General features: G+C 35.2%; 1 protein-coding gene across 1 annotated transcript; it reads right to left on the reverse strand.

Annotated features, from left to right (window-relative positions):
• Positions 1–186: 186 nt before the first annotated feature.
• Smco3 (single-pass membrane protein with coiled-coil domains 3) lies at positions 187–7,205 on the reverse strand. Its single transcript, XM_047551377.1, has 2 exons — positions 7,137–7,205; positions 187–1,321 (listed from the first exon to the last, which is right to left on the reverse strand). The coding sequence occupies exon 2, from the start codon at positions 1,303–1,305 to the stop codon at positions 628–630; it is 678 nt and encodes a 225-aa protein (XP_047407333.1). The 5' UTR covers positions 1,306–1,321; positions 7,137–7,205; the 3' UTR covers positions 187–627.
• Between the last annotated feature and the right edge of the window lie 5,433 nt (positions 7,206–12,638).

The following is a 12,638-nucleotide window of genomic DNA, read 5'->3' on the forward strand; positions in this document are numbered from 1 at the left end:
GTTATAGAAACATAACTTTTATCATTTTGGTTTTATCTTTTTTTTTTTAATCCACCCAGATTACATTGTATAGTTAGTAGAAGTTCACAGATACATTGTCTCCTTTCATCATTGAAACCAATTGTTACATTTTTCAGTCTCTTTCTGTTTACAGAAAACTGGACTAAATCTAACAGTTAAAAAATATGGTAGCATTTCTATTTTATTGTATTCGGTTTGTATCTAGCCAGAAGTTACTTAATATAAGTGATGTTTGAAGCTAGTGGTAGACATGAAAGTGTCTGCATTAAATGTAAATGTTAAGGATTTGACTGGAAAGTAGAAAAGTAAAAAGCAATTCTTACACCTGCTACTCTGTGATAGCATTTACTGCCATGTAGATCTGGTAGAATAAGGTGAGAAAACATCCTAGGATATAGTTTTTAACCTCACAGGATCTGCATCAACTGATTAATTCATTGTTTACACGAAACTCAAGATTCATCTAGTTTTAATATCTCCAGTTTCCCTTTCCAAACTGTTTATCCCATTTTTGCCCATATTGGAAGCATATGGAAAATCAAAGAAGCAAACGCTGTTATTAAGAGGGAAGCAGAAAAATATTCCAGTGGCAAATAAAATGACTATTCATTTCATTTGATGTTTCACCATATCTGTGACCTCAGTAATGGCATGATGATATTTTTCTGAGGCTGACTTGAACTCTACCAGATGTTTCTCATAACTTTTGATGGCTGCTTGAAGCTGTGTTTTCTCCACTGCCCCCAGGATGGCACGGAAGATCATATCTATGCCAAGACCAAGAACAGCAACTCCAATACTACCAAGGAGAGAAGCACCAATTTGAGCTAACACAGTGACCAACTTGTTAATTATGCCAGTTGTGACATTTGAGCCCACGAGTTTAACAGCCACTGCGCTGGCTGCAGATGTAGCTTCTCCCAGAATGACTGAAATAACCTTTTGTACTATTGCAATCTTCTCTGTTTCCCTTTCTTTAATATCCTGAAGTTTTATATATAGGGTTGGTTCTAGTTTATCTTTTAGTGCTTCATCAACCTTTTGCAGTTCCTTTTGGATATTCATTATGGCTTGGATGATGATATCACAGTTTTCTTTGATAGTTCCATCTCTTTTCATTTCAATGGAGGTCAGCGTGCACCCCAAGTGCATATTTAGAACCCCTATCAGCTTATTGGTGGCATGGAAGCTGTCAGATAAGCAGTCAAGGAGCTGCTGGTGAAGGCGGTTTACTTCCTGCCGCCTCCTTGGGTTTTCTGGATAGAGGAAATCACTCTGAGCCATGTTTCAAGTATGATCTCTGAAAAATAAGAAACATGTCTTCATTAAAGATCTTGAAAAATATCTGCTGTGTGAATCTGATCAGGATATCTTACTTCGTGTATAACCAGGTATCAATATGCTACTTAAAGAATTCCTTAGAAAACTCAACAAGGTTTTAAAGCAATTATTTTTATGAAATTTGGAGTCAGTGTATGGAAAATATGGCAACGGAATATAGCCCATTAATACTTAGATTAAGGCATTAATCTAAGTATTAATTTTGTGGTGCTGGGAATTTCTAAGTTGGAAATATTCTTGTTTACCAAGCATCTGATATTAAAAAACAAACATGATTTTTTCCAGGTAATATTTAAGAACTTCTGTTTGAAACAGAATCCAACTCAGAATGGTTAGCTCTTGATTACTAGTGCTTCTTAATTTCCCAATCCTTTAATAACTATAATGAATGTACCTTCCAGGTTGATTTTTCTAATACTTGAGATCAAATTATTAAGGCAGAAGAATACTGAGATCTCTGTTCAGAGGACAACTGATAAGATTTTTGTGTTTCTATGTTTGGTTATCTTAATTTAAAAGATTCAAATCACTTTTTATCTCTTTATAGGCAATTTGTTTTCTAAACCTAGGGATATTCAAAACCATCTCATATAAAATTAGAATCTTTAAAAAGAAATTCCTCATAAGCACATAACCCAAAGCTTTGGGTTAAAATTTCATTTGGGGAGGAGATGGGCACCATACAGAGGGCAGTGTAGTTATGACTGTCTAAGAATCCTTGTTTGCAAAGCTTACAGTTTAAATCATTTTAATGGTCCATATTGTACTTGGCTTTCAGTAAGATAAGCTAGAGTTAGTGCTAGAAGATATGTCTTCTTACAGAAGTATTAAAAGTGGGACTGGAGATATAGCTCAGTTGGTAGAGCCCTTGCAAGGCAAGCACAAGGCCCTGGGTTCAGTCCCCAGCACTGCAAGATAAATGGAGATAATGAAATGTCCTTCCTGAATGGAAGGTCAAATTCTTCCAAGAGATCAATTCTTTTTCATTGCTTTATTACAACTTCACAAATTAATCTTAAAATGTATCTGAAAGACTAACAGGATAGACAACTAATTTTTTTCAGAAAAAGTAATGGTGGGACTCTCCTACCCCATAATAAAACACCATAAAAGCACAATATTAAACAATATTGTGCAAGTACAAAAGTAAATGGATTCATGAAACAAAATAGTCCTTAACACAGACTCTTCCATACAATTAATAAATGTTGACTGAATTAATAATGATTGAATTACTTCATAAGTGGTCCTGGCAAAATGGGTTAGTCTTTGGAATTAAAAATTAATTAAAAAATAGTGAAATATATGTAAAAAATCAAATGATAAGATAGGAGAAAATGAATGATTTCCTGATATTTGTATGGAGGAGGGTTCTATAAATCCAAAACAAATAGAAAAAAAATACACAATTTTGACCAAGTGGGGAGGGGGAACCTGAAGAAACACTGGAAAAATACAGAAAAATGAAAAAAAAAAAAAACCCAATTTTTAAAGTTTTATTGTTGATAGAAACAATAATAACAATCTAATAATAACAGGCAAAGAACCCTGGACAGACAATAGAAGAAAAAATAGTAGCTAATAAATTAATGAAAAAGATTCCATCTTACCAGAAATCAAGGAAAGACAGAATGTTTTCCACTACAAAAGTGATTTTCCGCAGGTGTAGTGGCACGTGCTTATAATCCCAGCAACTGGGGAGGCTGAGGCAGGAGGATTGAGAGTTCAAAGCCAGCTTCAGCAAAAGCGAGGCACTAAGCTACTCAGTGAGACCCTGTCTCTAAATAAAATACAAAATAGGGCTGGGGATGTGGCTCAGTGGTCGAGTGTCCCTGAGTTCAATCCTGGGTACCCCCCTTTTAAATACTTGAGCCCTTGCACTTGCAGTCTAGGATCTAGACATCAATTTGTGATTTGGTTCCAGTAACAATGTGAATAAAAGACTTCATAATATGCTCACAATTATTTTTTCTTTTAATGAAAAAGGACTTTTATTTTGCTGAGTCAGACTTACTTTGCTAGTACCCCTTCTTTGGCAATGGAGAGGGTTCTTTATGCAAATATATCTTCTGCAAGCCTGCTGCCATACTTGCTCAGGTATGTCTGAATTCCAGTACTAAATATGACTTAAGGTCATTTCCACTCCCAAAATGAGATAAATTTTAGAGAATTAGGAAGAGAGGTGGGGATTGAAGGTGAAAATATTGACTTATAGTTTGGGCAGGTGAAGTTAGAAGGGCCTGGAAATTAATTTACAAGCAATTTATCCCCCCACCCCCTTTTTTTTTGAGATGGGGGATATCACTGTATTGTCCAAACTGGCCTCCAACTCCTGGGCTCAAATGATCCTCCTGCCTCAGTTTCCCCTGTAGCTGTAATTACAGGTGTGTGCTGACACATACTGCACAATTTATTAATTCAGTAACAATTGTTAAGTAAAAATTATAGGAGACCATTTTTCTGGAATAAGCTCTTGCACTAGACTCCAGCAGTCAAACTAAAAATTAAAGTAGAGAGTCACTCATACATGAAATGCCATTTAACCAAACAAGAACTAAGTTGTTATCTGACCTTTAAAGAAATCAGAAGAGAAAATAAATTTTCTAAACAGGCCAATTTCAATTGTCATGATTATGATGTTCCCTCTGCTTTAGTCCTTACAAAACAAAACAAAACATAACCTGAAATTATCTGATATTAACCAGTTAACTATTTTTCTATTGTTCTGTAATCTCTCTCTTCTTCCCTTATAAGGGAAGTAACTGTGAAATGACCAATATGTTTTTTAAAATTTTTGTTTTGTTTTTGCTTTCTTCAGTTCTTTTCTATCTGTAAAACTAATCTCTTCTGCTCAGCTTATTGGAACACTTATTCTATTTTAAACAATGAGCTGTTACCCTACTCTAAGATTGCAAGTAAAGCCAATTAAAATCTTTAAACTGAATTTCTTATAATTTGTATTTTGGCACAAATTATAAATACAGGTATTATTTTACTATGTGTGAAGTATAGTATGTTACATTGTTGATGGAACTGCAGATTGGTGAAACCACTCTGGAACAAAGTCTTCCTCAGAAGACTTGGAATGGAACCACCATTTGACCCAGCTATCCCACTCCTAGGTTTATACCCAAAGGATTTAAAGTCAGCATAGTACAGTGAGGCAGCCACACATGAATGTTTATAGCAGCTCAATTCACAATAGCTAAGCTATGGAATCAACCTAGGTGCCCTTCAACAGATGAATGGATGATGAAAATGTGATAATATATACACAATAGAATATTACTCAGTCATAAAGAATGAAATTATGGCATTTGCAGGTAAATGAATGGAATGGGAGAATATCATGCTAAGTGAAATAAGCCAGTCCCCCAAAACCAAAGGCTGAATGTTCTCTCTGATATGCAGATGCTAACTCACAATAAGCAGGGTGGTGTGGGGGGCTGGGAATAGAAATTCACTGGATTAGACAAAGGGGAATGAAGGGAAAGGAGGGAGGATGGGAATAGGAAAGACAGTAGAATGAATCAGACATAACTTTCCTATGTTCATATATGAATACATGACCGATGTAATTTCATATCATGTGCAACCACAAAAATGGGAGTTATACTCCATGTATGTCAAAATATGTCAAAATACATTCCACTGTTATGTGTAACTAAAAATAACAAATAAAAAGGACCAAAAAAAAAAAATAGTATGCTAGGCTCTATAAAGCATACAAAGAAAAAATTACCTTGAAAGTAATTTGTCATAGGAAATTATGGATACAGTTGGTATTTGACTTGTGCAGACTTAAATTTTAAACAACCCCCTCTTTAATATATGTTGACACATTGAATAGATGAGGACCTTGTCATCCAGGAAAGACTGACAGTTCATACTCTCTCAAATTGATAAATATTTGCTTGATAATTAAGGGGAAGTTAGATACCACATGGAAAACCATAGTTGGCAATGTGCAGCGTCTTTATTATTGTCTTTAAAAATTTAGTTGTAAATCCCAGATTGATTATCCTACTTGGCAAAAGAAAAGCCCTGCAATTAATTGGAGTTGCTCTTCTTAAAGATCATGGTTGTTACTCAGGCAAGCTTCAACTTATGTCTTATTGATGATACATACTGTGCCTGAGTGGAGGTCTGGCCCATGTGCTTGCCCCCCACCTTATTAGATTTTCATTCGTAACCTGGTGACTTTTGAAGTTTGGGCATTAGCAGGTAGCTCATGGTATATTTAACCCAGCTCTGATTAAATACATATCTGCATGGTAAATTTTAACTTTTACATAATTTGAGTTCTCATATGATGGTGCTTTGTATCAGTAAAAAAAAAAAAAAATGTTTGGGGAGTTACCATCACTTCTGTACACAGTTCGTGCTGATACTTGAATATTTTACCAAAGTGCTACATCAAATAGGTTCCAAAGTGCCTAGGAGCAGCCTGCTGGGGAATGAATAGCCAGAAGGTGGCGCTCTTGATCTCAGGGATTCTTATTTTATGGTAGTCATGCTAAACCAACTGCACTTTCTCTTGCTCTCTGCGTTTGGGTGCTGGGTGGGTAAATTTTTATTTAATGAGAGAATTCCGTTGCTAAAACAAAGTTTTGACATTATTTCATAAAAAATAACATGGAAACGAGTTCCATAGTGCTAACACTGTTATCGGCATGCCTTAGGAAATTAAAATGCAAACAAAGATGACTTGAAATGGATGTTGAATTGAAAAGTAAACATTCAAGATTAAAGAGCATATAAGATATAGCAGAAGTATATTGGTGATTGTGTATGATAATAAGGTTTATTTAGTGATATTAGTTGATTTAATTTTCAAGAAAGGAACCACATTACAAAATGAAAATGATTGTCACATTTCAAAATAAAACTTTTTAGGATAATTTTGTGGATGTAACAGTGGTGTTTTCTGAGGATTTACAGTTCTCTGGGCTGTCACCGTTCTTCACTGTCCAAATGGGTCCTGCTAACATGGAAGTTTAGATTACTTGGGAGTTTGGAAATAGGGTATGAACTTTACAGAAGAAAATAACAGATAGTATCTAGTTCTGAACTTTATTTAATTCAAATAAAAACCATGATCTTTAATTTAAAACAAAAATTAATCATGATGTGATGATATACTTTCTGATGTAAATTCTTTTAAAGAATATTTCTGACCAGAAAGCAATAGTATTCTTAACCAGAAAGCAAACATCAAGGTTATTCATCAGTTTATCAGATGTTCATTTGTGAAGCCTCTACTATGTGCCTTGAAGCATGTGGAAAAATAAATGTTTCTTACTCTCAAGAAGATAACAGTGTATTTGGAACACATACAATGGCCATATATTTAAATATGGTTTAATTTAGAGGGTAACAAAATCTCTATATATTAACTTATCTGAGTCCACATTCATTCTTTCACAGAAACCAAGTGCCACTATTAACGTTAAGACAGAAGGAAATGTTCCTATCCATTTAAGGAACACACATGCACACAGATGTCCTTTCATTCTTTATTCTTTCTGAAATCATTGTCATTGCTGCCTGTCTTCTGCTGTAGCTTAATCTTAGAAGTTGTTAATTTTCTTCCTTTCCTGGTATCTTTGGAAAAAGCATCGCCCATACACACACACAAAATGCTATGGGATATTCTTATAACAGCTATTACTTTGTTTATGGCTAGGATCAAAACTGAACATTATCCCCAAATCCCTCTAATATTGACGATCCAAGTATCATATCAGTACTGAGAGAAGGTCCAGATTATTTACCTTGCTGTGTTCCTGAGCCTGTAGTCCCAGCAGTTGTTCTGGAATGTTGTTGTAGGGCTTTTCCATCTGGTCTCATCTGGATGCTTCTGGTGGAATGTGATGACTTACAGGCTTTGTTGGTCCCTGCTGGGTCCCTCTGCCTGTCTGGTTTATAGGCTGCATCTGCATGGGCTTATCTCAGAATTCTTCTGTTTCCTACTTTAGTATAAACAGTGTATATTAAATGATATAATTTGAAAGATCAATAAAGTGGTAAATTTAATAAGTTTCCTGTTCTCTCTGAACTTTCTACTGTTGAAAGGTGCTGCACAACTGAACTCATTCAATTCATTAAAGAAGATGGTCTTTTGGTTCCAGCTCTGAGATTTTGGGATACTATCTTGTCAGTTATTTCAGATATTAAATTTCTTTTAGCTTCTGTTGCATTTGTACATTTATCTGTTGCTGCTTGCTTTGTTTAGGTTCTCAAGAGATATAAAAGCTAAGATGTAGTCTATTGATGTAGCCTATTGTATTTTTTGATTTTTTTAGAAAATTTGATCCTCTTTCAGTTTTGGAGTTCTGCCCTTTATTGCTTTCTTATCGTAGTGAATTGTCTTGACCACGTAGAAACCTTAAAGACCAACTTGATTCCTTTCCCTTAAAGCATATATCAGAGACTTTCATACTTCTTCCCTGCATTTAGTCCTGATTCCCATAGATTTTTCTATGGCAAAGATACCTCAGAAGCAGAGAAATCACCCAGTGCAAGTATAACTCACTGGAAAACCCACAGGCTTTAGACTCTGATGGTCTTGGTTTTGTGTACCCAAAGTACCATTTACTAGTCTTATAACCCTGGGAAACTTATCTCTAAATTTTTCCATTGGTGTAATGTGTGTTTATATTTTATGGATTGTCACAAGGATTAAATGTGATAATGCATATAAAACACTTGGCATAGTGTCTGACATGTGACAAAACTAAATGGTAGCATTTCTTATATTAACAACAGTATCTCCTGGTTGGGGGGATGATGGGTAGAGGATACAGAATGAACATTCCAGACAAGAGACCTATGGGATGTAAAGGTGCTGCTCTGTGATCCTAAAGAGGGGCTATGCGTTTTTTACTTTTGTCCCAGTGGATCAATTTGCACTTGATGTATACTCGGGCCTCACTCTGTAGGCTAGGAGAAGAAGGAATGTATGTGTGGCCAGTGTATCTGAACTGGGTGTGGATGAGAAGTAGGGTTTCTTCAGGCACGGGGTGTGGGATAGGGAGGGGATAATGCAGAAGGGCAATGGAGCTGAGCAAAAACTTATAGAATATTTTTAAAGGAACAAAATGAATCCACTATGCTGGTAGTACAGGGTATGATAGCAGTTAAGAAAACGGGTAAGTAGAGGACAATTGAGAGCAGTTTCTAGGTGAACTTATATACCTTGCTAAGAAATTGTATTTTATTACCTAGGCAATATTGAACTATCAATGGTTTTTTATTGTGAAGTAATATATGGAAGTGTGGATTTCAAGAAGTTCACTTTCTTTTTTCTATAATTGCATTTTATTTGTGTATTATAAGTACATATAACAGTGGAATCTGTTGTTACATATTTGTGTATGCACAAAATAAAGTCAGTCTATATAAACTAGATTAGTAGATATGGAAACTAACATATGGGTCACCAACTCCATGCCTATGGTAGCTGGACAGGGTATGTCTGTCATCTGCCCTATCTAAAAACAGTTGTGTTTTGTTATGGAAGGGAACATTGTTGAGGAATGCTGTTTAGTGCAATTTTACCTAAGGTGTTATTGTTTCTCTCTTATTTCCATTCTTCTTAATGTTTTCTTCTTACTCAAATACCCTTTTCTCTCCACCACACAGAAGTCAAACCAGAGCTGTCATAATTTTTTTATGGTTCTCTCTATGGTACTCTTTTAAAAAAATTATTTATTTTGATTCATCATAAACAAATGGGGTACAACTTGTTTTTCTGTTTGTACATGAAGTAGAGGCATACCATTTGTGTAATCATACATTTACATAGGGCAATGATGTTTGACTCACTCTTTTTCCATCCCCCCACCCCTCCCACCCCTCTTTTTCCTCTATATAATCCATCCTTCCTCCATTCTTGCCTCCCTCCCACCCCCCATTATGTATCATCATCCACTTATCAGAGAGATCATTCGTCCTTTGGTTTTTGGGGATTGACTTATCTCACTTAGCATGATATTCTCCAACTTCATCCATTTGCCTACAGATGCCATAATTTTATTCTTCTTTATGGCTGAGTAATATTCCATTGTGTATACATACCACAGTTTCTTTATCCATTCATCTGTTGAAGGGCATCTAGGTTGGTTCCACAATCTAGTTATTGTGAATTGAGCAGCTATGAATATTGATGTGGCTGTATCTCTGTAGTATGTTGATTTTAAGTCCTTTGGGTATAGGCCAAGGAGTGAGATAGCTGGGTCAAATGGTAGTTCCATTCCAAATCTTCACGCTGCAGAGCTGTCATAATTAAGGTATGAACAATAACAATGCAAAAGAGTTAGGCATATTTTTCTAGTCTCCTTTTCAGAATTTCAAAGAAAAACTAGAAGCAATATTGACTTTATACTAACCAACTTGAACTTCTTTTGGGGAGGGGTACTGGGCATTGAAATCAGGGGTGCTTTATCACTGAACTACATTCCCAGACCTTTTTAATTTTTATCTTGAGACAAGGTCTTGGTGGCCTTGAACTAGTGATACTCCTGCCTCAAACTACAAGTTGCTGGGATTACAGGTGTGTGGCACTGCGCCAGGTCAACTTGAACTTCTTATATCCTCCTTGACTAAAGTTAGTATTGGCATTGAATAAATAGTCAGGACTGAACCTTAAGAGGAGGCAAATTTTCCTAGTGCAGGCAATGGAACCAGGATGGTGCCAGGGAGCCAGGAAGACTGATTTAACTGCTTGGGTTGAGGACAGTGGTTAATGAGTGAAATTGATCAATGCTATCTCCAAACGCATCTGCATATAGCTTCTCTCTTGATAATTTCTCTAAGAATCTTTTCCTTTCCCCCTTATTCTGAAACTCACTCCCTTTTCCTGAAAAGCTCTACTGGAAACCAATTAATTACTCCTTCCTTGAATAATCTGCCTAGTTCAATTAACTAAACACTTTAAAAATCGTTTAAAAATCCAACTTTTTTGAATACTGCATCCAAAAATCAAACAAACCTAAAAATCATCAACTTTTGACCCTGTATTTTCTTTTATCTCACCTCATCGCTGACTTTCCAATTTGTCAATGTATCTGCAACTATCTCTAATTCATTTTCTCCATTAATTTTTCAATATTTGTAATGTAGCTTCTGCACATATCCCCACCTCTTGTGATAGTGCTCCCTTGCTTCACCCAATGGCATTGTAGTGCCTAGTATAATAGAATATATAATATACAGTGTTTGTCTGTCTTATAGCATTTGAAATTATTGGCCAGTCCTTCCTGTTGACTTTCTTAGGGTTGTATGATTCTCTCTTTTCAAACATTCCTTCAATTTCTACATGGATTCTCATCATTTGTATATTCTTAAATATTGATGTTCTCTAGGTTTCCATGGTTAGCTCCCTTTTCACTCTGTATGTTCTCCCTGGGTGCTTTCATTCAATCTCATGGTTCTATTGTTGCTGGTTTGTGGCTGTACCCCAAATATATTGCTGCTATTTAATAATTTTTCCTGCAGTCTAAGGCATATCTCTAACTAGTCATCTGGACAACACTATGTGGATGGCTTATATTCTCTCAAAAAGTTATGATAAAATGTATCTCACTGTCATGAACTGCCAATGCACTCCTCCATTAGGTCTTAATTTTTCCAAACTAAATTTTCACAGATAAATTGTGAGAACTATTACAGGAATTCCTTATATTTTTCTGATTCATCTGGAACAATCTACAACATCATGTCAGAATATTAATTTTGATGTAATTCACCAATCTATTGATTTTCCCAGGTTAATTTGTACTCATTTGTGTGTGTATTGTTTCATGTAATTTTGTCACTGTGTATGTTTTTGCTTCCACAAACACTGTCAAGTAATTGTTCTGTCTAATACCTAGAGGGTCTTTGGATAAAAGTCTTCTGTCAGAAGTGTGATTTTTTTTTTTTTTGCATTGAACTCAGGGGCACTTTACCATTGAGCTACATCCTAAGACGTTTTATTTTTTATTTTGAGACACTTCTGAGGCTGACCTCAAACTTGTGATCCATCTGCCTTGCTTTCTGAGTGGCTGGGATTATAGGCATGCACCACCACACCTGGCTGTTGAGAGCATGTTTACAGAACAGTATGCAGTTTTTAAGTCAGTGAAGTTCAGCTTACCATTTTTTTTCTAAATGAATGTGCTTTTGGTATCATATCAAAGAACTAATTGACTTACCAAAGGTTACAAGATTTTCTCCTGTATTTTCTTTTTTGAGTTTTACGGTTTTACTTTTATATTTACATCTATGTTCCATTTTGAGTTAATTTTTCCATATAGTGTGAAGTATATGAGCCAGGTTCATATTTACACACATGGATGTTCTGTTGTTCTAGCGCCATTTGTTGAAAAACACCTAAACTTTCTTTATTAAATTACCTTTGTATCTTTATTAAAAATCAGTTGACCACATTTGTGTGTCTATTTCCAAACTTTCTGTTCTGTTTTGTTGGTCTACATGTCACCAATATCACACTGTCATGTTTACCGTAGTTTTAAAGTATATCTCAATATCAAATAGCGTGAGTCCTCCAAATTTGTTCTTTTAAAAATTGTCGGATCTTGTTTCTTTTCATTTGTACACATATTTTAGAATTCCGTTTTCTGTATCTCTAGAGAATTTGATGGTATTTTGACTGCAATTGCATGGATCAATTTGGGAAAAAGTGATCATCTTAACTATACAGAGCCTTCCAATCTGTGGGCTGGACTTGAGCTGATGTTTTATATATACAGTCTCTTAATTCATGGACAGGGTTTGTCTTTCCATTTATTTGGGTTTTCTTAGATGTTTTTCTTCTGAATTTTAGGTTATTTTGAATTTTAATATACAGATTATATACTTGTCTTCTCAAATTTATACCTAAGGATATATTCTCCAAGTAGTTCATGGAGAGAGAATTGTAAATCATAGTTATAAAAAGTTACTGACCTCTAATTGTTTATCCCTAGTGAATAGAAGTGCATTTTATATTTGTATGTTGACCGTGTATCTGCTAAACTTAATTACAGCTCTAAGAGCTTTCTTATAGATTTCTTGGGATTTTTAAAAATTTTTTTATTTTTAGTTGTAGATGAACACAGTATACATTTTTTTAAAATTTATTTTTCTGCGGTGCTGAGGATTGAACCCAGTGCCTCACACATTCTAGGCATGTGCTCTACCTTTGAGCTACAACTCAACCCCTCTTGGGATTTTTTTTATTGTAGGCAATTGAATAGTTTGGATATGAGGTATCTTGAAAAAGCTCATGTGTG

Source organism: Sciurus carolinensis, chromosome 4 (genome assembly GCF_902686445.1).
Source record: "Sciurus carolinensis chromosome 4, mSciCar1.2, whole genome shotgun sequence".
Classification (NCBI taxonomy): Eukaryota; Metazoa; Chordata; class Mammalia; order Rodentia; family Sciuridae; genus Sciurus; species Sciurus carolinensis.

What these genes read in the sequence shown, in the direction of transcription:
- Smco3 (XM_047551377.1), bottom strand. Translation starts at nt 1,305, where the DNA reads ATGGCTCAGAGTGATTTCCTCTATCCAGAAAACCCAAGGAGGCGGCAG.